Source organism: Gouania willdenowi, chromosome 6, assembly GCF_900634775.1.
Source record: "Gouania willdenowi chromosome 6, fGouWil2.1, whole genome shotgun sequence".
NCBI lineage: Eukaryota > Metazoa > Chordata > Actinopteri > Blenniiformes > Gobiesocidae > Gouania > Gouania willdenowi.
Genome location: NC_041049.1, coordinates 47,526,052 through 47,552,646, shown reverse-complemented (window position 1 = coordinate 47,552,646; position 26,595 = coordinate 47,526,052). Strand labels below are relative to the sequence as shown.

The 26,595-nt window shown below is 35.6% G+C and overlaps 1 protein-coding gene across 2 annotated transcripts in view; it reads right to left on the bottom strand.

Annotated features, from left to right (window-relative positions):
• Positions 1 to 22,929, bottom strand: part of ldlrad3 (low density lipoprotein receptor class A domain containing 3) — a 119,776-nt gene extending 96,847 nt beyond the window's left edge. For both annotated transcript variants that reach the window (XM_028450065.1, XM_028450064.1), the window contains exon 1: positions 22,616 to 22,929. In XM_028450065.1, coding sequence (XP_028305866.1) covers positions 22,616 to 22,670 — 55 coding nt within the window. In that variant the 5' untranslated portion in view covers positions 22,671 to 22,929. The remainder of the gene's footprint in view (positions 1 to 22,615) is intronic.
• Positions 22,930 to 26,595: the final 3,666 nt, after the last annotated feature.

Genomic DNA, 26,595 nt, shown 5'->3' with positions numbered 1-26,595 from the left:
AAGGCACTGTTAGCAAAGAAAAAGAAGCTAGTGAGAGAGTGCATAAGGTGAGTGGATAAAGAAATGAAGGGGTCTGAGATAGGGACAAAATGAAGGAAAATGGGTTAAAAGCAAAATGATGATGGCGTTGCAATGGGAATCTTTATTTCTGCAGAATGCAGATGAGAAAAAGAGCTGACCTTGAATATATCCTTTTGCAATGTCTCGCACCTTTATCTCTTTCTGTATAAAATGACATTTACTGAACTAAATGGTAATGAGTCAAAATGATAATAATTCAAACGGGTGCGCCTTGGTTTAAAAGGTACAGGGTGTATAAATACTTCTTACAGAGGCAGCTGAAGGTGTAACTAAAGGTCATTTCGTCAAGATTTCAGTCTATGGGCTGTCGGTAAAAGGCAAACGTGGGCAGAGGCGCAACATGATGGAAAAGACATGAAACGGTGCTGATAAAGGTCATGACAGTATTAGGTGGCCAAACGGTAATTACGATTGAGCAGATGAGTTCGAAGGCGATAGATTTCTCAATTCTTTTACTTCCTGTTAAAGCTGCTGGAGACGAAAACACTTTTTTAAATGGATAAAGACATAGTGTAGGCCACATAGATCAATAAAAAATAATTTGCCCAGAATAAGATTTAAAAGGTTGAAATTGTTGCTCTGAAGTTTGTTTTCATCGCCACTTTAAACACTCTTTTTGACATAGCTGGAAAAGTTTCACGCATTGCATTGTGGAAGTGTTTTTACATCGTTCTTACCATGAATTCTTGTGTTTCTTGTGCCAAAGTGTCTTCCCAACACATTTCTGGTGTTTTCACAGAATGAAATTTGTGGCAAAACAACGGCAGATGCTTGTTTTAGGGCTTACACAGAAAAATCTGAATCTGGCCAAAATTGAATGTCTCGCTTCGTGACCTGATATATCACGGAGGAATACCGGGAACAAACTAGAACAAAAACTGAATAAGGGAAATCACTGTCCTCCTTGTCTGGCAAAGAAACAGAAGAAGTTGCGGTAAAAATGAAGGGGAAAAAAACATCTATGCATCCGTCTACACCAGTGTTTCTGAAATGGGGTTACGCGTACCCCTAGGCAGGGGGTTCTTGAGAAAGAGTGGTAAATTAACAAATAAAAGCATGAAAAATATGGGGATTTTAAACAGTTTATTTTACTATTTTTGGTTAAAATGATTCTCATGACAAATGATTCTCATTTCTGGTCATCTCCCACAGACCAGAAATGATGAAAACTGTAGAAATAAATCAATTCAGGAGGCACTAAACACTGTTCCATTCCACTTTTTTTTTTTTTTTTTTTTTTTATCACGTTTGATTCTTTAAAATCATTCATTCCAACATTATGCACTATATGTGTTGTTTATATAGTATTCTGAGCACACTGGTATTTGATTGGGTTGAGAACCCCTGGTCAACAGGACTCCACATACCACAATGCATTGCACAAAACTTTTCAGACAATGTCAATAAACCGAGTGTTTACAGTGAAGATCAAAACAAACTTTCTAGTGGAATTTTCAACTTTTTACCTTCAATTCTGCTGCAAAACCAATGACAGATGTTTATTTTGGGGCTTACACAGAAAACTCTAAATCCAGCCAGAATTAAATGTCTTGCGTGGTGATTTGATATCATGAAGAATGCTGGGAACAAACTAGAGCGAATCATGGACCTATTTGTCTGGTGAAGAAACACAAGAAATCATGGCAAGAATGAAGGAAAAACACTTCTATGCAACCATTTACGGAGACTCCACATTCCACAATGCAACGTGTGAAACTTTTGCAACAATGTCAATTAGAGGAGTTTACAGTGGAGACGAAAAAACTTTAGAGCGGCAATTTCAACTTTACACATTTTATTTTTTTTGAGCAAATGATCTTCGATTTATTGATCTATGAGGCTTGCACTTTGTCTTTATCTCGTCTCCAGCAGCTTTAAGCCTCAGTACCTCCAGCATGATATCAATAACAAGATGTACGAGAAGTGTATTGTTTTTTTCTCATAACTTCCCTCGTTGAGTCCACCTAGGCTTGTGTTAAAACAGAAATCCCTTCTCCTTAACCCATCACAGCATGCTTGCAGTTTCGTGTCTCCTGTTGGCCATTCTGCTGGTGAAATGTTTCCCCCTGACTCACTTATCAAGTGTTTTCCTCTGGTTTGTAAAATCCTGGACTTCTAAGTTGTCATGGTAATGGATGAAAAGCACTCCCCTGCCACAGAGAAAAAGCTTTACAGGTTTCACATTATGAAAGACGACCATTTATTTTCCAGCATCCGACGCGTCAACGCTCCAGTGACTTAACATCCTATGCAGAGTCACGTCCAGAACTGCAAAGCCTTCAAACCTCCATGGACCCACCGTCCGCTCTCCTATTACCAGGTCAATGTGAACAAATACTCCAACATTCTCCCACGTTAGCACTTTCTGATGGTTCTTACTTTACATATGTGTCTCTAAGTGGCTTGTTGACCAGGTGACTGAACATGCTTCTCTTTGCATCCACTCTTCTCACCATCCATCTACCTCATTTCCCTTTTCCCTGCTGTAACACAAGTACCATCAGGAAATTCAATGAAAAGTGAAGGACCAAATCAAAACAAAGTCCTTGCTATAGGAACAGTTTAATGGGTTGGTTCCTGGTTTTAAAAACACACTTTCATCAACAAAAACAATATGTAACAATGTCATGGCAACGTGGGGGGAGGGCAACTTACATTTTTACTCAACTAGGGGGCAGAAGGTTTGAGCATTCTTTTCCTGTATTCTTTTAGTGTATAAAAGTATGTTGGTGTCATAAGTTACAAATGCAGTCAAGACTGTGTGACCGGCTGCAGCGGTCACCCAAGGAGGAATCTATCATAATCCATCATAATCAGCTGTGGCGCGGTTCCTTCCAGACAGACGAGCTACTGACCCACGGAGGACACGGTGGAGATGGGAATCCAACAAGAAAAATGGAACCTTCACCTGCTCAGCTTTCTAAGTCAGACATTTTTAACCATGTCAGGGCACGGACATGCATCCTAAGAGGTGGAAGAATCTAAAACCTAAAACGTGCGTTTGCTACAGATTGACTTCCTTTGTTGCCAAAGGACATTTGCTAATTTTCACTATGTCATTTGAGACTAAGGTTCTAAAGTAAATGTTAGTCTTTGCCTAGACAAGGTTTAATCTGTTTCTTTATTACATCCTACAGCAGGGAATAGAAACTTTGCTCACAGTGGGGGCCAAAAAAATATAATTGTCTGATCCAACGGCCATTATATTAAAATATATCATCTCAGGATTTAAATAACACAGGGAACTATTAAAGGGTTTAGTCTGTTTTAGTTTAGTTTTTTTAAATATACTAGTGTAGTGTAGGAAGTATGCAGATATTTAGCACTGTAATAAAGGTTAGCATACATCTGCAGCCTGCTGAGAGAGAGAGAGAGAGAGAGAGAGAGAGTTAAAACTACAAATGAACTTTCTTCTGTTGATTCTTGTTTTTTATTGTTTTTTTCTTCACTTATCAATTGATTTTTATTTGTATAGCGCTAATTCATAACACATTATCGTAAGACACTTCACAGAAAGTCAACATTGAGCTGTTCTAACTTATCCTGAGTTACCATGACTACCTATGACAATTTTAAGAACCTTTTCAGTTCTTAAAATTGTCAGCTCCTGTGGGGCATGCGGGTGGGGCATCCATACAAATCTGACATTGCACACCATTGAACCAAGCAGCAGCCATGTTGAAAGTCTCAGCCCTGTCTGTCCCTGAACCACAGAGAAATTTGAGCCACAGACACACAGACAGACAGACTAACAGACAGACATGTCTAGTAATTTTTGTGTATTTTTGAAGTCCTTTTTAAGTATTTTTAGAGTCATTTTTTTGTTTTTACTTGATAAATTATGCTTTATTTTTATTTTTTTCATTCAGTTTTTGTTGTTGTTTTGTATGTCAGGAGTTGCTTTGTGTATTTCTATTGTCATTTTGTGTTTTGGGGTAATTTTTGTTCCTGTTTTCTTTATTTTTCAGTCATTTTTGTGCATATTAGTAGTCGTCTTGTGTGTTTTTGGAGTGAATTTTTTTGTGTGTTTTTGCTGCTCTGATATCTTTATTCCAATATCACGGGGAATACCAGGGAACATACTAGAACAAAAATGGTGTCAAGGGAATCACTGTCCTCCTTGCCTGGCGGAAAAAAACTAGGGGTGTCCCGATCCGATATTGACATCGGTCCGATATCAACCAGAAAACGAATATCGGATTTTATCGGACTACATCTAAAATCTCCAATATCTATAACATTATTATGATATACAGGTGATGGATTTCCTGCTTGGCATCTCTGCCCGCCGCGCCTCCTCCAGCTCACTTTTGGGTAGCTGCAGGGTCATCAGCTGGTACCACTGTTCACGGATGTTTCGCCCCCATGATATTTATTCAATTGTAGAACACTGTAGATAATATGTTGAAGGTTAAAATTTATGTCACCAATTGGTTAATAATAAATGGTCAGTTTTTCTCATACCTACTGTTGCTGACTATTGTTCTATGTTTGAGTAAAATCACTTGATCAAGCCTTTTCTAACATTTCACACTACAAAATAAATAATAAAAGTATGTATGATTCGTGCCGATATTGGATCGATATCGGTATCGGCCAACACTCAAGGCCGCAATATCGGTATTGTATCGAAAGGGAAAAAGTTGTATCGAAACATCCCTAAAAAAACACAAGAACTCCTGGTAAGAATGAAGTAAAGTCACTTCCATGCATCCGTCTATGGGACTCTACATCCCATAATGCAATGCAACAAATGGACTGTTTACAGTAGAGCTGAAAACAAACATTCAAGCAGCAATGCCAGCCTTTTTCCCTTTCTTTAAGGAGTAAATTATGTTCTATTCATTAATCTATGAGGCATACACTATATTTCTTATATTCTGGTATAAAGTTATGTTGGGAGGCAGCTTTAACATCAGCTGCTAAAGTATTTGTAAAAAAAAAATTGTGATTCATCAATTACAATTTTTTTTCACCACCGCATTCATGTATAAGAAGACCGTGCAAGAAAAAAGACATCCCACAACTTAGACAGGAAGTCCAATGTGCCTCTCACAGATATAACACAAAAAGGTCATTATTGTCCTCTATTCAATTCTCCAGTCCAGTCAAAGTACAGCAATGCTAATGCATGTTTTTGGACTGTGGAAGGAAACTGGAGCAGTAGCATTAAAGTCACAAGCATGCACACGCGCACGTACATGCACACGCGCACGTACATGCACACGCACGCACACACACACGCACACAGAGACAACTACATACTTCACAGAGAGACTCTCTGGGGCCAGCAAGGCCTGACCTTGATCACTTTGTAATGTGATGCAGCAACACAAACCATCATGTCACTGAATAACAATGCAGTTTTACACTACACCACCACAAAAAAAAGTCCATCAAACAATAGTTCACGTTGCTTAGTGAAACACAAGCAAGCAACGCTTCATAACGTCTTATTAGAGTTTGGAAATAAAAACCGTCTCTGGTTATGTCACATTGCCAATGGAATGATATTAAAACACTGATATCCAAATAGCATACATGTAAAATGTAATGCAAAGTGCACACTCACTGTCACGGTTCATCTACATATTACAGTAATTATTTAGTGTAATAGTGACTTTTTTTAAAAAAATATTTAAAGTAAGTACACGCCCAGGTTTTTGCTGACCTGACACTAGGGGGAAATTTTTTAAAAAATCCCTTGATTATGGGCGTTGCTTCTAGAGTAGTTAAAACACACCCAGTCACAGTAGCCCCGCCCTCAAAGTTCCACATGGAACAGTCAATCGATGCTCACTGAGGACTGTAAGAGGAGGAGACCAGTCCCTCCTCCCATCTTTTATAGGAGGGGCGGGGCCAACAGTGACGGTTAGTGACATCACTGTTCCAAAGAGACGTCACTGATCTAATCTCAGCTAATAGTAAAATTAAATTGCAATATCCAGCGTTCAACCCATAGAGGGCAGTCACTCTGACATTTTACAACAAAAAATGGTCATTTTAAATACTTTGACTGAAATGTGAAGAGGGTGGGACTAGGATCAATAAACTATTACTTTATACCTAATCATATATGTATTCAGCAGCATTTTAAGCTATACTTACACTTTAATACAAAAACTAAATAAACTGCACACATGTATTGTACATTTGTGCAACTGCATCATGGGGGCTGTTGTTGTCTTCCTTTATTCATGTATTTTGTAAAAAGAAACTTTTACTTTTATCAGTCTATCCAAACTCTCTCAATTGTCTTAGTTTTTCTTGTACCCAAAAAAAGTACAGAAATGTGTTTTTGTGACATCAAATGAGTCGAAATATAGCTCAATGATTCTGGTATTAATTAAATCATTTAAAATGTTTAAATTCTGGGCTAATGCCAAGCAATGGTTGACAGGAAAGCATCGTTCAGGCAATTAACATGTGCTTCGCATTAGATTTTGACAGGCGGGAGTGACTTTGTAAACAGCGAGCGAGAATGGATGAGTGATTCCTATGTCGAAGCAGTGCCTCGCCTCTTCTGGTGCCGGTCCAACAGCAGATTATCCTTCATACTTACTGCACTTTATACACACAAATAGGACCGACTATAAGAATGAATGAATGATTGGGAGAAAAGACGACAAGAGGAAAAACGAGCAAGAGGACTGACCTCAAGGTTAATGAAGCTGTGCAGTTATGCTCTCTATATACTGACTTCTACCGACATGCATTGCATCACCTATGCTCTGTGTTAGAAAAAAAAAAAAAGTTAAAATAGCTGTCCTGAACTTATTATTATCCTTAATAGAAACTAATTAGATTTAGCTTCTCTATATCAATATCAAAGGTCCTCAGTTCAAGATCTGAAATTAATTGTGACACAAATACATTGTTATTCCTGAGTCAAAGTATTAGGATTGATTTTATTTGTTTAATTGGTACTCTACGAGAGAGGCGGGTACAACAAGTGCATAATAGGTTTTCAGGTCCTTAAGTTTCACTTGAGAGGTTGCTAAATCAAAATGAGTTTGTGTAAGCCAGGGAGCAACAACAAGTGAAGATAATTAAATTTGCGCTTGTGGTCAACTGTCTGTTCAGTGCAATTTCTCCCACAGACCAGTTTATAGGTATTAGGGTTGGGCACCAAGAACCAGTTCCAAATAGAAACCGGTTCCTAACATCCAGTTCCGGAACCGTTACAAAGATTTTTGAATTTCGATTTTTTTTTTCGATTCCTAAATGCAGTTTGTTTCAGCGGCTTGCTCTGTTTGTTTACGCGGGGTTTGTATAAGGTGCGTTCAGAACGTGACTGTAGCGACTACAGTCTGTGTGAGTGAGTGTGTGTGTGTGTGTGTGTGTGTGTGTGTGTGTGTGTGTGTGTGTGTGTGTGTGTGTGTGTGTGTGTGTGTGTGTGTGTGTGTGTGTGTGTGTGTGTGTCACACACAGGTTGACAGGGGAGAGAGCGAGCGCTGATCACTTCTTCTCCGGGCCGTATCATAGACAGCATCGCTACGGTTTAAATGATCAACTTAGGGAGTTACTAAAGGATGAGTTCACCCAGAATTTAGGCGTATTGCAGAAGTTAACAGCTTTAGTTTAGCCCCGTTAAATGAGGAAGTGTAGGACAGTCCTCTGCTGCTGCCGTCTCTATTACAGAGTATCGGCCGGTTGTTTCTTTTTATTTTTTTATTGACACGTGCACTGCATGCAACTATTACAATATAAACAATTCACACTATCTCCCGTTTATATAAAACTTGTAAATTATTTACAGTCATATACAATTTGCATATGTACATAAAGAAAAAAATACTTGGGGTACTTAAACTTTTATCAACACATTTAAGGATTCAAAAATGCCTCGTCTTATACTCCATAATCCTTATATTAGTCTATTTTCTTTTTAAAGTGGTGCCATTTTTGTGGCTTTAGACTCCAATTACATTTATGTATATAATATCTTCCCTACAATATAAACAAGTTCAAAATATAACTACTTTCTATAGTTTCTTTTTCCACTGTATCCAAAATAATAATATTTTTTTTCTCAACAAGAACTGTTGATTGATTTGACTGTTCCAGAGTTTGAGTTTGTTTTATTTAGTTTCACATCTACCTGGGCTGTAGCTCTTTGTTTTTTAGACTGCTGCCAACTTCTTTATAGTTTCATTTCAGCAAGTTTCAGTTTTACAGTTGGGGACCTTTGTAATGGAATACCCTAGTTACATTACAGCAACCAAATTAAACTGTATCAACTAAGTAAATTAATAAAAATGGCCTGTGTAAAGACTTTTTTAAATGAAAAAAATTCTCCTGTGAAATCTGTGACCTGTTGACCTGCACAACTCAAAGAATCGGAATCGAGAATCAGAATCGTTAAAATCCAAACGATGCCCAACCCTAATAGGTACCGCAGTACTCCATGCCTCGCCTGACCAAAACTTTTTTTTTTAAACTTTAAAAAAATGGAGATGTGCGTTCTGGTATTATCCCACACGCTGACAAGGGAAGATCTCCATAGCAGAAAGAAAAGAAAGTGACACTAATCTTAAGACCTAAAGCTGAGAGGAATCTGTCAGACTGTCATAAGTGATACAAGATGATATTCTAGAGGAAAGGAATAGCTGGAAATGTTACACTCTAGTCTACACCACCTTATTATCATTATTTATCTTTTTTTTATGCCGGCACCTTATTTTTTCATTTGTATCAGACTAATTGAGTGACGAGATAGAGAAAAATCTTGCCTAAAGATTATTCTAATCCCACAGATAAATGCAATGCCTGTGACTTCATGCATTTAAAACAAGGTTTAATTCCAAGGTTATTGAGCCAATCTGCATATACAGTATACCACAAGACACTGAATGCATATGTGATCACTTTTTGACCAAAAAGGACAAAAATAAATCCATGATTGCAAACAAATGCAAATAAACAATTATTTCAGTGATTGGACATCTAAACTCGGGGATGGAGTCGGGCAGCTGAGAGGAATGATAAAAATAATGATTGTGTATGAAGGTTATAGTAAATCCACATTGCATAATTTTCCACTCTCGTTTTTGCAGTAGAAACGTCCTTCTGTGTTTACCTCACTGTACTACATTGACCATTCAAAAACACCAATCAGATATCCTTAACTCATTCAGTGCCAGCCATTTTCAAAATTTCTACCCACTCAGTGCCAGCCATATTAGAGCATTTTGACAAATTTTCAAAGACCCACAGCATATTTTGTACTATGACAATCTATGACTGAAATCTGAAACCAGATTCTGAAAGATTAAAATCTCTAATGTCATCAGAAAAAATAAATTTGTTTCTAGCTTGTTTCGTTCTTCTGTAATCAGCAGTTGAATAGAGGCAAGTTTCACACCAATCGCCAGTTTGTGACATAAAGCTTTTCGGAAAAAACCTATTAGTGACTTTTAAGCAGTTTTTTTTTTTTTTTTTTCGCTTTAGTGACACCACAACATTAGTTTCCTTCTATAAAACTACAAAAACTACACTGAGACAAGGCTTTTGATAGCAAAATTATTATTATTTTGCTATCTGGGTCAGAGGTGAATGGATTTTTTTACTGTACTTTGGCCTTCCTCCAAGTCTCTCCCTCCGTCATTCTCCACACACGCAACTTCCTCCTCCTACCGAACATGCCGAGTGTTTTGATCGTTTTATCTCACCATCTCCACACTCTCAATATTCCACTTAGGTTCCACACATGCTCTGGTTGAGTGTGTGCTGCTGGGAGCTTTAGCATCAACTCTCGAAGCGCTGTTTTTTGTCTTGTAAACTCTTTTCCTCTCCCTCTGAGCTCTGCTTATCATCTCTCATCCAAAGGTGCACTGCTATCACCTACATGTCACCAGTTGGTCACTGCATCATGGTACAAGTTAGATATACCACCGGAGAGCTTCGTCACACTGTCTCCTAGCAACCCCAGCCAAAAAACACAATTCAGATCTATAGACGTGAATGGCACTCAATGAGTTAATATCCTTAATCTTGATTTCTACACTTTGCGTATTCCGTACAGGGTCAGAGGAAATGTTGGGGCCTATTTTAAATCACCTTGATACATTTTCCAAACTCAGTTTCAGAGTTTACCCATTCCTGCGTCAGTTTACCCTTTTTCATTTTGTTTTTGTTTCATTGGCTTTCTCTAATCACATGTCATTATTGGCTTTTACATTTACAGAAATGGTGTCATACCTGCTCAATACGGTTACTTGAGTTAACTATTGTTATTATTTTCATATTTCTCTGCTGTATTTGTGCCGAATACACATACTGAAATCAATATTGAACGTCTGTCCGTTTGTAAAGTAACTACTGTACATATAAAATTGCACCAAAATATGTTGGTGAGGGTTTAGTCCATGTCATACAGCTCTTTCCATTTCAGCAGGTAAAGTTTGTTATATTGTATAGGGGGAGAATGAACACAATTACAAATATAAAAACATGGTAACAAATAGATAAAACATAAGTGCCATATTTATTCATTCATTTGTGTATTTATTTTTGCAATTACTTATTTATTCAAGTATATATTTCATTATATTTTTCATGTATTCATTCATTTATTTATTTGTAATGATGTCTGTTTTTTTTTGTCCTCCATAATATTGCATCATATTTGGCACGAAAATTTATAATAAAAATGTGCGTGTAAATGTGTGATATTGTTACAAGTTACATGATATTCATGTACGGGTATATTCCCTGTTAAATTGCAATTTCTACACGTTTGTATTAAAGAATAAAAATTAAAAAAATAATAATAATTTAATATTAAAACAAATAGTAATAATAAAAATAAAAAGTGGTATTTCCCTTTCAGGTAGTGATTTCAATTTTTTCTGTCCGTTTTTCGTCATCATTGATAACCGGAGCCCCGAGTTAGTCTTTTTTTTGGGGGGGGGGGGCTTTTTGTTGACTTTAAAAATCGTGTTTATTTAGTTTGATAGAAGGATGTTGGGATTTCAGCCGAAAATAGCCTTGCAGTGTCCAGATTGGCTGCCACGTATACTGTGAGACACAGTCCAGCAAATGACTACAGCTCACAGGGGACAGTGGGGGAGCCAGCTGTCAGAGGGCCAGGTTCTGTTCCCCATCTGACAGCAGGCTATGCTACACAGGGAATAGAGACTCTGGGTCGCACTCCTCTCACTCGGGGCACCTTGGATGAAGATAAAAGGAGAGAAAAGAAGGCGGTTGCTGCTGCAAAATTGGCAAATGCTCTGTAATTTCTATGCAAAATAAATTGCCCATCACGTCATAACTGGAATCTTATTAAAATGTTGCTCCAGTCTCATTTTGGGACTGGAGGATATCTTTAAGGGAGAGCAAAAGTTTTTTGTTTTTTTTTAATCTTGTATGAAGACAAAGCTAACTGACAACAGCAGGACTCAAGTTACACCACTTTTCCTTCACAAAGAAGAAGCTCAAAGACCTTTACATAGAAACAACAGATAAAAAGAGAGAATTATACATATTCGTTAAAAACAGAATTTGGATGAGAAAACATAGTATTTAAAAAATACAAAAAATAATTAAAAATAAAAAAAGGTGGCAAGATAAATTAAGAAAATAAGTCTTAAATTTGTTCTTTACATCTGTCTACATTCTATGTAGATTTTAATTTGTCAGACATGCTGTTTCACAGACTAAAAAAAGAGAAAGCCTAACTGTATGATTTAGTAAAAACTTCAGGGATAATTTAATGACGACTGTTTAAGGACCTGAAAGGTCAAGTGGGCTCATATTTTAACAAATTTAGTTTAACAACTAGAAACAAGACCATTTGGAGGTGTAAAAATCAACAATAATAATAATAATAATAATAATAATAATAATAAAAACAGTTTACTTCTCAATGGTTTTAGCTTAAATTAGAGCTGGGCGATATAGACCAAAAGTCATATCTCGATATATTTTCTCAAAATGGCAATATTCATTATCAATCTTGATACTTTTAATTCAAATAAAGTCTGACCAGAAAAACAATTCTGGGTTAAATTTATTCACAAATGGTTGCACTTTATGTGCCACTTTTGGCTTCTTCTCCTGTAAGACAGCACGTGTGAGTGAGTTCTGTAGTGTGGCTTGTTTAAGGGAAGGTCTGGGTTAGGAGACACTCAGCAATTCATCTAACTGAGCTTTACATTCTGTTTTGAAAAGTTGCGAAAGCAGCGTCTCCTAAAACGAGTATTTTAATACAAAATGAGCTATATAAAAAAATATATACATAAATATATATATAAATATAAGTGATATTGTGATTTTCTATATCGCCAAAACAGAAAACTCGATATATCTTGAATCTCGATGTATCGCCCAGCCCAAGCTTAAATACATCATCTTTCAATGTGATGTTGTTCAATGTGACATTGTTCAATGTGACAGATCCATTCAGAGGTTTCTTTTAAACATACATTAAGGTTTTTATTAGGGGTGTCCCGATCCAATATTGATATCAGATATCAATTTGATATTAGCAACAACAACAAAAAAAAAAAAAAAAAAAATCAAGTAACGGATTATATTGGCCTGCATCTAAAATCTTTGATAATTTGTTTTTTTAGGTTATTTTTCATGGTTTTATCATAATGTTTTTATTAATTCTATTCAAGTGTAGAATGTTTATGTTTGCATTAAACTAGTGCTTATTATGCACTTATAACAATCATATGTCAATTTGCTTTTGTTTTGTTTAAGGTTAAAATGTATGTAACTCAATGGTTAATAAGAAATGGGTCAGTTTTTCCTCTGTTTGTATAATATCACTTGGTCAAGACTTTTCTAACATTCCATTCTTATACATAAATGAATAAGGTAAAAAGTATGTATGACCTGTGTTGATACAGTATTGGTCAACTGTCATGGCTGCAATATTGATATCGTATTGGAAGTTAAAAAAAAAAAATCGGTACACCTCTAGTTTCATGTATTTGGATAAATGTAAAACATGCCGTTAAATTAGTAAAACACCAACATATTCTAAATAAAAACCCAAATCTATTCATGAACGTACAAATTCTTCACTAAATGTTGAGATGAATTCAAACTAAAACTTTTCTTTCTTTCACCTTTCACTATAAACTGGAATGTTCAAACAAACCACTTCCTGTAAGTAGATTATCCAAAGTCATTCAAGTAAAAACTAAAATTAGTTTTATAAAAGCAGAACTCCATTCCAGCATAGCAAAGTAGTTTGGATCAATAACCAATGAGCTGTCCACAAACTTTTGAATATAAAGTGTATCTTTATAGTTCCTCTCTGTCTTCATTAATCTATGAAATATTTAGCATCATGATTTATGAATCAGATGTGTTCAAAGAGACGAGACAGAGCACCTACAACCCTGCTGAAAAATATAATAACACTTAAACTGAATGGTCTTTAATATGTAGAAAGACCATAAAAGATTTGCTGAGTAAAGTGTAGCAGTATTTGATGGCTGATGCAGTAAACCTATTCAATATGTGCACAGACGAGTTAAAAGTCATCTGTTCGTAGACTCTGAATTGTGACTCCAGACACATGGCTTTGTTTAACAACCCAAGGAACTGAGCACTGTGGGCCTGTCTAATCGCTGGATGTCTATGCAACAATGACTAGAGGCATATCAACCATTCCAGTGCTCATAGAAATAGGTTTTTTCTTGTGTACAGACACAGGGAGAGCCGTGCACTGACCGTCCCTGCTTTAGCTTTCTCACCACTGATGCAATGGTGCAAATGTAAATAGTCCTAAATGCAGGAAATAGGGATGTCAAAATTAATTATGAGGCAGGTGAAAATCGATTCAAAGGTGTCACGGTTCACATTGATACTCTGAAATTGAATCGCTCTACTTTTTAAAAAAAAAAAGGAGAAAAAAAAAATAACTTTTTTTTTTTTTTTTTTTACAGCAAAGGGGGCTATCTATTTAGAATTTGAAATTTAGGATGCACCACCGTGTTTTAAATCAAAAGTGTGGAAGCATTTTGGCTTCCCCAAAACAAAATGATAGAAGTGAGAAAGAAAGAACACGTGAAATCCAAAGTAATAGGGGCACAGAGAGGAAAGGGAGAAATATGGGATTTGTATTAAAGTCCAATTATTAAAGTATAAAATACATTTTCAGTTGCACTTTTACAAAGAAAAGGAACTATTTTGCAGCTTTGCATAGTTTACTGTAGAGCCAGAATTTAAATGAATAAGCTTCTTCTTCATATGTACTATTTCATTCAGGATTTATTTTTAATTAAATTGCATTGTTAGTAATATTTTTCAGTCATCATTTGTATAAAGTCTCATTTTGTAAAATCATATCATGAACCCAGTATCGTGAATCGAATCGTATCAGGAGTTGAGTGAACAGTTACATCCCTAGCAGGAAACTATGCAGTTCTTGAAAATATTTTTTCTGTCAACAAATGAAAACATAATGCAACAGTCTCTGTGTACAGACTTCTCTTTATTTAAAATCAGGCCCCAATATGACCACAGACCACACGGTAACTTAGTTACTTAGCAACGCATTAACCACTTTCTACAGTAACGAGTAATCTAGCACGTTACTAATTACTTATCCAAATCACTGGGAGTTACTATTTATGTCATTTTTCTCACAAGTCATGGTATCAGGGAGAGGACAACGCATGTGTTCCATACTCACACTTAATTTTAGGTTAGGTTGTTTTGAAAAAAGTATTTATGTTATGTGAAGTCAAGAAAGACTGTCTTTATACTATCTTTCATAAAAACATGTATTTTTTTTTCACGTAATAGTTTGTCAGGAGGTAAATGGATGACATTACTGTTGAAACACATTTCCATTAAAGTTAGTGTTGCCAAAACCAGTTGTCATTTTTATGTTGAGACGGTAAGGGTTGCTGAATGTGACTAATAAAGTAACTTTTTATCTAACTTCATTACTTATAGAATCAAGTACTCAGTGAAGTAACTCTGTTACTTTTTAAAGGAGTAATCAGTAGTCGGATTACTTTTTGAAGGCAACTGTGGCAACACTGACAGTCAGAACAAGTGACAGAATTCCTCGCAAACGGACAAATGTTTTAAATTTCGCTCATGATCTTGCACTACGTAAACACATGGCTGCGTGAGAGAGCCTGTCCATCTGCTTCCGACTTCGGTTAGTGTTTTCTTTTTTTTTTTTTCTTCTTCGCCTTATACTGAATATGTCACGGTTGGGGAACGCTCCTGATTAGTTGACGCGCTGCAACATGCTCCAAAAGTTCAACAATCCCAACACCAGCGCCAGACACACGCCAAAAGAGTCCGCCGCGCGAAGAACTTCCAAACGACCTCCGACGGTACCTAGAAGCACGTTCACCATATATCGTGAATGTAAACCTGCCGCCTTCGACACGCGCCATAAACCTTCCTAGCTTCTGTAACTCATTTGAAGCATAAAAATATAAAATAATGATAATAAGAAGAACAGTAGATGACTCTATTAACCCTATTTATATCATGTTTTATACAATTTCAGGAAGATTAATAGCCAGTAAAGTCATACGAATTTGGTTTTTGGGGTCAATGAGGTTTAAAAACGATTTTCAACGCTTGATACTTTAGAAAAAGTTGTTTATTTCCATTCTAAAAATTAGGATGGAAAAAATAGAAATAATTTGAAATTTTATGCAGGACTACCAAAATTGTATGAATAAGAGCAATTTTAAATATGTTTTGGAAGCAGCAGTCCCATTCCAATTCCAATGTATTTATAAAGCATGTTTAAACACAAACAAACTTTAACCAAAGTGCTGTACAATAAAACATAAAATATATACAAAAAATACAACATTAAACATTAAAAGACAACATCTGTTAAAAATGGCATCGACTCACACGGTGTTAAAATCCACAGCAAACAACTTGTCTATTCAAATATGCAAATATTTAAATAAACCCGTTACCTGTGGTTTTCCATGTTAGGACAGCTAATCAGTGGTATGATTTGAAATACACTGTAATTAACTACATTGGCTTAATGCAACATTACAAGCAGCTAAAAATCACACTTTAATTTATATTGTACTTTTCAAACAAATCAAATACAATTCAAAGTAGAAGTGATGGACAAACTGTAGGATGTAAAAAAAATAAATTTCGAAAACATCAAAACTGAATGAGACAAAAATATATGTTGGGTAGTTAAAATAATAAAAAATAATACAAGCAATAACTAATAATATAATAATTAAATATTAGTTGAAAAAATAATGTGATTATAATAAAACAGTAATATGATAATGAAAAAATAGAAGAAATTATGTAATGATTATCAAAGGTAAAATGTTGATCAAAAACCAAACAGAAAATAATATAAACACCAAAATAAATCAGAATTCACTCAAAGCATAAATTATATTTATTATTTTCAACCTTTTAAATAGTACACAAACTGCCGTAAAACAGACGTATGGGAACTCTGAAAGTACATTCTTGGCACTTGGAGAAGTGCCAGGACGCTCAATTGACATTTTTAGAAGTCCCGGAACTCCGTACCGGTGCGTTCCAGCCCACTTAAACCACTGCTTGTAATACTGTCTAAAAACTGACATGTTTTACTCGCACAGCTAATGGAGCACGTGTTTTGTGTCCTCGGCTGAGAGTAACAATAAAAAATATATGTATTTATTATTGAATCCAAAAAAGTTTAATCTGACTGATCCTTAAGACATTTCTCCAGCAAAAACCAACTGGTCACACAAACACGGGATTTATTCTGTTGCAGACTGTTGCATCACTGTCTGATAACAGAGAGTGGACAAATATTTAAATGTTGACTGAGGAATGAGTGAAGACCAAAGAAACAAAAATACTCTATACGCTTCATTATAAACGGTTTAAAAGCCTTTATAATTTGAACCTTTAGCCATATTGTAAAAAATTAAAAAAGAAGTATGTTCCAGTACAAGAATTGTAGGTAAGCTGGCAACGTTTAGTGAACAACAGGAGAGAATGTGTGTGTTTTTTGGACATTGGCCTGCTGACAGGCTTTAACAGCCTGTCTGAGGTGAGCCCTGCCTTGGGTAGAATCCAGCAACCACAGCCAAACTTTGACCAAAGTGGGCACAAATAGATTTTAAAAAGATGGAGTACTTTCCCAATTACAGATCCAACATTATCAATATTGTAGGAAAACCTTTTATGTAAACAAGATGTTTTTTTTTATATATATCCACCTTAGTTCTATTCCTCTTAAATCTTTGCCTGGTATTTAAAAACAACAACAGCTCCATGTTACTGATGAGCCTATTGACAAAAAACATTTACTCTTCTTTTTGAATAATATGTTAAAGGTTTCATTTATTCAGACTACTTATTTTCAGGAAATTTACTTTGATCTCCTGACAAGTTTCGACTGTCAATGCGATCAGCAGACGCCTCTGAAGAAGACTGGCATTTGACAGTCAAAATATGTCAGGAGATCAAAGTCAATTTCCTGGAAAAAAAAGTTGTCTGAATAAATGAAACCTTAACATATCATTCAAAAGGGAGACAAAATAAACATGCTGGAATGACTACTGAAGTGAAGGACACATCAAAGCAATCAGCAGACACCTCTGAAAAAGAATGGCATTTGACAGTCGAAATATGTCAGGAGATCAAAGTCAATTTCCTGAAAAAGAGTTGTCTGAATAAATGAAACCTTAACATAATGACAAATGTCAATCTCTATCAAAGTATTAAAAAAAAAAAAAAAAAAACTTTATACAATCTGTGACAGGTGTGAGAGCATCTGCATTGCATTATATTTTCTAAGATTATTACCTTGCACTATGAAAGTCAATAATAATTACGCACACACACACACACCAGTCACACTATGAGCTAATGATACCACTCACACAAGCCCAATGGGGAAAACATAGCAGGGTATTATTCAGAGAGAAAATCCCTGACATTAATCATTGGTACATGGCCCTTTGCAACAGCATGAAGAAACAGAGTTGGCTTTGGCAGCTCCCAATAAATCTCTAGCTCCACCAGCTAATGTAATCATATTTGCACTTCAGTCTCCCTGACATTAAAACAAACATGTTTCTTTTTAGCTCAAGACATTTGGACTTGTAGGAAATCATAGTTGAAGCTAATCGTGATAATGACAGCTCCATTATTCTGGAACATCCCTGCAGGCAATGGCTGCACGGTAATCCACCACACAAGCACACTGAAGACTACTGGGTGTGTACAGAGATGTGAGTCACATGTGAACAGGCATTATTTAGTAAAACTTTGATGTATAAACCTTGACTACGAGGTAGGGCTGAACAATGTTGGAAAATAATCTAATTGCGATTTATTTTTTCCTCAATATTGCGATTGCGATTTAATATGCGATTATTTTTTCGAGGGCCTCTTGTCATGTATTTTTCAATTAACACAAGCAATAAATCAATCTGTTTCATAATAAACAATTTCAGATTTATTTAAACTTGAAATAAAATATTCATTTCAAAGCACATATTACAACAATAAAGCAAACAAATCTGTGGCTTTACCTCTTCAACATATCTAACTAACTTCACGTTTCATTAAACATGTAAATATTTGGACTGCACTTCTTAAACACGCTCTGAACATAACAGGATAGTACAAGACAGGACAAGGAAAAAAATATATAAATAAATAAAATAAAAATTGCAGCCTTCGCGAAAAAATCGCGTTTTATGATATTGCGATAATATCGCAAATACAATAAATGGTTCAGCCCTACCATGAGAGCACGCTCTGGCCTTCATCACAGCCAGGTAAGTTTCCCATGTGGCAGGGATAACAAACAAACACATGTTAACAACACTGGACCAGAATATTAAATATTTATTACCAGGTTTGAATTACAAGCTTTAGAATTGAATGTTCGGTCATTTAAAGTTGGACAAAGAAGTGACAAACCTTACTCTTTTAATCATTTAACCTTGTGCTTTTCTACCTGTTACAACATTAAACTCTTGAATAAAAATTACTAATGCAATTTATAGAAGTAGAATTAGAAATTTGAATTTCTTCCAAAAAACAAATATGTTGGCTTTTTGTGCCTGTGTGTGTCTCTGATGCACCGTCTGTGTTTTACGTTCTATCTGTGACGGTCTGTGCAGTACTAAGATGGAGTCCAGTGGCCCATGAACAGAGATGGGCAACTTAGTGATTGTATCTGATCCCAGGTCCACATTATCAACTTTCATGTCCACATTTAGAATAATTACCCATCAGAGGAAACAACAAAGATTTGTATGTTTTTTGTGTATTATTGTCGTTTTCCAATATTTTGTTTTGTGATATTTGTGTTATGGGTATTTTTTTGTGCATTGTTACTATTGCTTTGTGTACGGTGTTTTTTTTTTTTTTTTTGGTTATTCTTGTGTATTTTTGTAGTTGTCTTGTGTGTTTTTGTTGTCATTTTTGTATATTTCTATCGCTGGTATTTTTTGGGTCGTTTTCTGTTGTTTTTGTATGCGTTATGGGTATTTTTTTTGTGCATTTCGTTATTGTTTTTAGTATTTTTTCTGTTAATATGGTGTTTTGTAGTCTTGTGTGTTTTTGGAGTAAATCTCACATATTTTTGCTGATGGTTTGTGTATTTTTGGAGTCATTTTTGCATATTTATTTCTGACAGGGGCCACCCAAGAATGGACTGGGCCACGAGTCGCCTATGTCTGGCTTAGAATAATCAGGGATAAAAGATGCAGGAATGGATGGGTGAATCAATCAATTGATAGCTTGTTTGCCTTGCCTATTGTTGTCATTTATCATTTCTTTTTTGTTATTTTGGTGTGTTATGAGTCATTTTTGTGTATTTTATTGCTTTCTGTATAGTATTTTTCTGTTATTCTCCAGCAGTTTTGTAGTTGTGTAGCTGTGTTTTTATTGTCAGTTTTGTATAGAGGGTTTTCACGGCATGTCATCAACCGCGTCATCAATTCAGAAGTCGCCCTTTTGGCGATAAGCAGCAGATAAACAAACAGCACGCATTAGGAATGTAACGATTAATCGTAAGGCAGTTAAAAATCGATTCATAGGTATCACGGTTGATATCGATTTTCTGAAAATTGAATCGCAGTATTTTTTTTAACCAGCAGATCCACAAGTGTAGGCGGCGGGCGCAGCCTGCTAATACTTTCTTTCTGGCCACCTTCTACACTTAAATATGTTAATAAATGATTCATTACCCCTTTAGCACTGAAAGAATATCTGTAATAGTCACGTTTTTCTATTAGCTCTGTCTGCTAGCATAGCTTCTCTTCTTCACTGCAAGATATCTGCATGCCAACCGACCACTGTGTTACCAGCGCCCTCTGCTGGTCCAAACAAATATGATGTAAATCAGTGCAATCACTTTTTTTTTTTTTTTTTTAAGTCCAATTGTTAAGGCACAAAATACATTTTCAGTTGCACTTTTAAAAGAAAAAGAACTATTATGCAGTTTTGCATTGTTTATTATAGAACCAGAATTTAAATTAATAGGCTTCATTTTCATTTGTATTATTCCTTTATTTATTTCATTCAAGATTTATTTTTAGTTAAATTGCATTGTTTTGAATAGTTTATCAAGGAATTCTTTTGACAATGAAAAATAAAAGGAAAATAGTACAGTATTTTCTAGTTTTTTTCCCAAAAAGAAAAAATTGTCTACAGTCCCATTTTGTAAAATAAATCATGAGAGAATCGTATCGTGAACCCAGTATCGTGAATCGAATCGTATCGGGAGTTGAGTGAATCGTTACATCCCTAGCACGCATACAAGCAAATCCTGAATTTCGCGGGGAAATGGTGAATTAATGCGATCGATAAACCACAGAAAAGCTTGACCAGAGAGACAAGCTTTGATGTAAATTTTCGGTGTACAAAACCGGGGACGGGACCTCGATAAGCAAACTGCTTCTCTCGTCTCCTTTTTCGGAATGTACAAAAAAAAAAAAAAAAAAAATGTAAAAAAAGTGAATGTAACCATGTCGGAAATAAACTGAATAAATAAAGAAAATATATACTGTATATATATCGTCAACTACCTGGTTTTCACCAAACCCATACACAGTGGAAGAGCTTAAATCTAATAAAAGTTTGGAGGCCTATAACCAGGTGGAGTGTGGATCAAGTCATCAACGACAGATGTGATGAAATACAGCACATTTTAGCTCTACATTTTAACAACTGTGTTGCTACTGTAGCAGGCTATTAAATGTGATTTTATTAAGTCAATAATGTCACATGCAGTGGCTTGATATGAATTATATTATCATAATCACACTAGAGCCACTGCTATCAACAATTCACTTAACTGACAAGAAATGGGCCGAACAAATTCAGATGTTGACCAGATTTTTGTCTCATAAATCCTGGATTAGCTTTGCTAGCCACAAGCTCCTCCTTTCCTCTGATCATTTTTGACATTTGTTCTCCCTGATTTGTTATAACTTTTGGAATTCTATAAAACTTCAAATGTTTTTCACAGTCTGACCGACTGGTACAGCCAAAAACACGGCAAAAATTCACCATTTGCTCTCGAAATTCTGGATTTGCGCGTGCGGTTTGGTTTGCTGCTGCAATATTGCCAAAATGGCGACTTACGGGTTAATGATTCTGTTGTGGGTTTCTTTGTGTGGGTCATTTTCTGTTACTTTCTATGTGTTATGAGTACGAGTGTATTTTTGTTATTGTTTTGCCTATTTTTCTGTTGTTATTGTGTATTTTTGGAGTCTTGTGTGTTTTTGGAATAAATCTCACATATTTTTGCTAATGTTTTGAGTATTTTTGGAGTCATATTTTATTTTATTTTTTTTGTACATTTATTTATGATGGAGAAATGGACCAATGTCTGTCTTAGAATAATCAGGAGTATAAGATCCCCCCCCCCCCCCCCCCCCCCTTTTTAAAAATGGTCAGTTTTGGACTTCCTATCAGGTGATCAAACTGGCCACATGAACTTCTAAATCATGGTCATAGGACTAAATCTTGTTTTGTTTTTGTTTTTTTGTTTAGTTTTTTTTTTAGTTTGCCAAACACCAAAATGCTGATTTCAAGCCTCTTTCTGCACGTTTCCAGGTGAGCAGATGGTAAAGTAGTGACAGACTGTTCTCCAGTGTCCTTCATAGGCTTTATTCAGCTGCTCAGAGCTGGAAAACACATTGATTTGTCAGCAGTGGTCTGCTGTCAACAACCTCTGACTGTCATAACGGTGGAGACCAGCCTCATCCTCACAGCACACACACACACACGCGCGCACACACACACACTGGACCGTGTCTCTTGCAAAAAAAAAAAAAAAAAAAAAGAATCCCACTCATAGATGACTGTGTGCTTCAAACTTTCATTGTCTGTTTCCCAACAAAAACAAGAAGAATCGGATAAAAGTGAAAGTTCGTGTTATTTGAACGTGTGTTTTTGTGTGTGTGTGTGTTTTTTGTGCAAAATAAGTTGTTGGAGGAGAACATTGTGTTTTTAAAGCTTGATCCTTTAGTTGAGAGGATTATTCCACATTATTAACCCCTTCTTTCCTCTGTGTCATCGCGTTAGCTCAGTAACTCACCCACAGTCCTGGAACCAGAGCCAGAACCCAGCAGAAGGTACCAGATCCACATCATACCATCGCCTTCCTTACCCCAGGCCTGGTCGGGCTTTCCTGCCCCGCGATGGGGCTCAACACTGGGGGCAAAAAAAAAAAAACAGAAAGTTCTCCGATGAATCCAACTCCTGCCGTTTGTAGGTTTAAATCCCTCCTATCGTCCCTGAAGGAGAACCCGAAATAGGTTCGGGTCGGGTCAGAATAAGTAGGGAGTTCGGGTTGAGTGAGAAGAACCAGTCCGTGGATCTGGAGGAGCTGTCGGTGCAGCAGGCGGGCTGTGTGTGGACTGTCTGTGGGGCTGAGAGGGAGGCGGAGCCGGAGAGCCTCAAAGCCCCGGAGCAGAGGTCGGTCAGTCCGGACCAAAGTTCCACATGCAGTAAATCATTAAAGCAATATTTAAAGTAAAACATTTTCAGTTTTATAATATTCACAATGACTAAAACGGTTCTAATTAACCTAAAACAGAGGAAAACAACTTTTATCACAGCAAGGGCCACCAAAGTTTTTGGCTCAAAAGCCCCATTTCTCTTACTTCTGAATCCAAGATCATAACGATGGAATAAATAAGTGATAACATACATTTTCAATCATCTCATTTTGTAAATGAGTGGAGTAAAAACAGTGTTTAATGCAGTGGCTATCCGTACGTTTGCCGTATCAATATAGTGAAATTCTATCCGTACGCAGATCCCCTGATTGGCCAGTTTAGGTCACGTGATAGGTCAGTCATTGGCCAGTTTAGACCACATGACTAAGACTAAACCAAACCCCTAAAAAATGTTGCGATATAGGGTTATAACCTAACCTAACCACCCTAACCCAATCTAAGTACATGTACTTCGTTATACGTACCAATAGCACCAAAGGTTGTCCGTACGTCAACCGTACGAATAGACTTTTTCAATCTTTTTTGGCTCGTGACTACATTTGATATCAAACATTTCAGGTGACCCCTCATGGTGTCACGACCCCAAGGTAAAAAAAAAAAACCACTGATTTAGGTGTGAGACCAAGACTGACCTTCGTATTTTCAGTTCATGTTCTAATAAAGATCATTTCCATCATCATTATTCTGATTATTCCTTTTAATTAAAAAATAAACAAAATAAAACCCCATATTTGTAATGTTTTCATTTGTCAATTTTCCCCTCGTTCTCTCTCAAGTATCCCCTGTAGTGCCACTGTGTACCCTAAGGGTACACGTACCCCCATTTAAGAAACACTGTTTGAGAGCATTCAGTTTGGCCCCCAAGAGAAAGTAAAAATGACAGAAACAACATGAAGAATCAATGTGTAAATGACCAACTAATTCAGTTGAAGTTATCACAGTCCCTCAAAATACACAAATTCAATGAAACTTTACAACGTGTGCCAGCGCTCACAGTTTTCACATGTTCATATCACATGATGGAAATCATTTTTAAAAGCAAATTGTTAAAAGAACTCTCAATTTTAAAAGAAAAAAAATCTGCAATTTAACTCAAATTATTACACAAGATTTCCCCAAATTAAATAAAAAGTTCATCATTGTCGGTGCCTTATATACTTTACTTGTATTGGAAGGGCAAAGTAGGGCATATTATTGTTGAAATTTCTTGTTTTCCCAGCTTGCCCATTTGAGTTCAAACTGGTTCATGTTTGGCCCCTGAACTGAAAAGAGTTTGACACCCCTGATTTAGAATAATGACCCATCTGAGATCAATTGCTCATGTTTTCTGTATTTTAATTTTAATTTTATTTTTGCGTGTTGAGTATTTTTTTGTTTATTTTCTCTTATAGTTTTACATATTCTGTAATATCTTAACTGTTTTCTTATGCAATAATATCTTAACTTTTTTCTCATCTTATAATATATTTTTATCTTGTTTCATATGTTTTTATCTTAGTGTTGACTGTTATATTGCTGTGATATTCTCTATTATGTCAGATGTAAACTGCTCTATGTTTACATGTATTGGTAGTGAAGTTACTTTTTTTTCTCTGTGGCTTTTAATTTGAAGTTGAAAATCGCTTTATTTTTTTACTTGAGTAAATGTTAAGTACTCTTTGAGTATCAAATATTACATATTAAATACAAATAAGAAAAACAATAATAAATATTTATATAAAATAATAACACAAATATGAATTATTTTCATTTATTTCCAATGTAAATCAAAAATAGATTTACTTCCATCATGATTTATTGGTAATGGTTAGATATGTGATGTATTTTAAAACTTTTTTTTCTGCTTACAAATTGGAGGCTAAATGAAGACTTTACTGATCAAGATGACAAATAACAATCCCAAGCATGCAGACAGGAAAGCATGGAGCAAACCTGGGAGACTGGAAGCCCACAAGAGGTCCTTGGTCTAATTTTGTATTGCCCTCAAAGTAAACACACAAAATGAGAGAAAAATTCACAAAACAACAAGAAAAATACACAAAAGAACAAAAAAATACATAAAAGGTCAACAAAACACAAATTTATCAAAAAATACATTAAACAATATTACAAAAGTCAAAATACCTGGAATAAGGTCAAAAAGTATACATACACTGAACAAAAATATAAACGCAACGTGTTTTTCATGAGCTGAACTCAAAGATCTAAAACTTTTTCTAAATACACAAAACATTCTTACTATTTCTCACAAATATTGTTCACAAATCTGTGTTAATGAACACTTTTTGTTTGCAGAGATAATCCATCCCACCTCACAGGTGTGGCATATCAAGATGCTGATTAGACAGCATGATCATACCTGTCAAGTTTTGGATTTGAAAATAAAGGAAATTTTCTGGCGCCCACTACCAGCCGTCCCACCACCCCAACCAAACTCCAGTATCACTTATATTTTAAGATAGATGTACAAAAAATGTAAAATAGCCACTTATCAACCACTTATTAAATACACTTATGTGATTAGAATCTGGTAGGTCGACATTTATTTACATTAAAATGCTGTGAACATTCCTACTAGGACTGGGTGATATGGACCAAAACAAAATAGTGATATATGATATAAATCTAGATAATTTTATTAAAAAAAGTCTGACCAGAAAGACAATTCTGGGTTAAATTTGCTGATGCTAAATGCCACACAGGAACATTTATTAACAAACAGCTGATCAATATGTGCACACATTAAACATCTAACTGAGCTTTACATGTTGTTGTGAGAAGTAAAAGCAGTGACTAAAACTAGTTTTTTGTTTCATATGATATACAAAATATTATAGTTTTCTATATCGCCAAAATAGAAAACTCGATACATCTTGAATCTCGATATATCGCCCAGCTCTACTTCCTAAATTATAAAACAGCCTAAATAAAAACATAAATGTGTATATGAAGCACATGTGTTTATTTAATATACTTACAGTTCATATACAAATCAACACATTGCATATTTACTGTTAATTTCACATTGCTTGTCTTTAAGTTAGACATTAACATTTTATTTTATGACATATTTTATTTTAATTTCTCATGCTCACTCATGTGGTTCTCTGGTATTCACTAATGACTTATTATAGACACATTTATTACAGATTTTTCATTTTTTAGCACTTTTGAAAGCAGTGTATATTTGTGGAGCTTGTGATTGGCTGATTTTTCATGGTGACTTGTGTCATTCCTTCCACTGTGGTAGACGTTAAAATCTCAGTTATTAATATAACAGAACGTGTAACTGTGTCCCATCCTGATGGTCTTTAGGAAGATAAAGTCTCTGTCACATTTCACAACGTATTTACACCAGTTCTTTGGTTTTTTTTCACAGGAACGTCTTCATTAATTCATCTCTTTTCTGAGTTGTTTCCGGGTTTGTTGCTGCTGTCAGCACTAATCTCGTGAGGACTGACACTCAGGCCATTTCAGGTGGAAGTTGTCGTAAAGCTAGTGACGGCGTTCAGTTTAGTAAGACATCTTTTAATTATTATTACATTAAAATACAGGA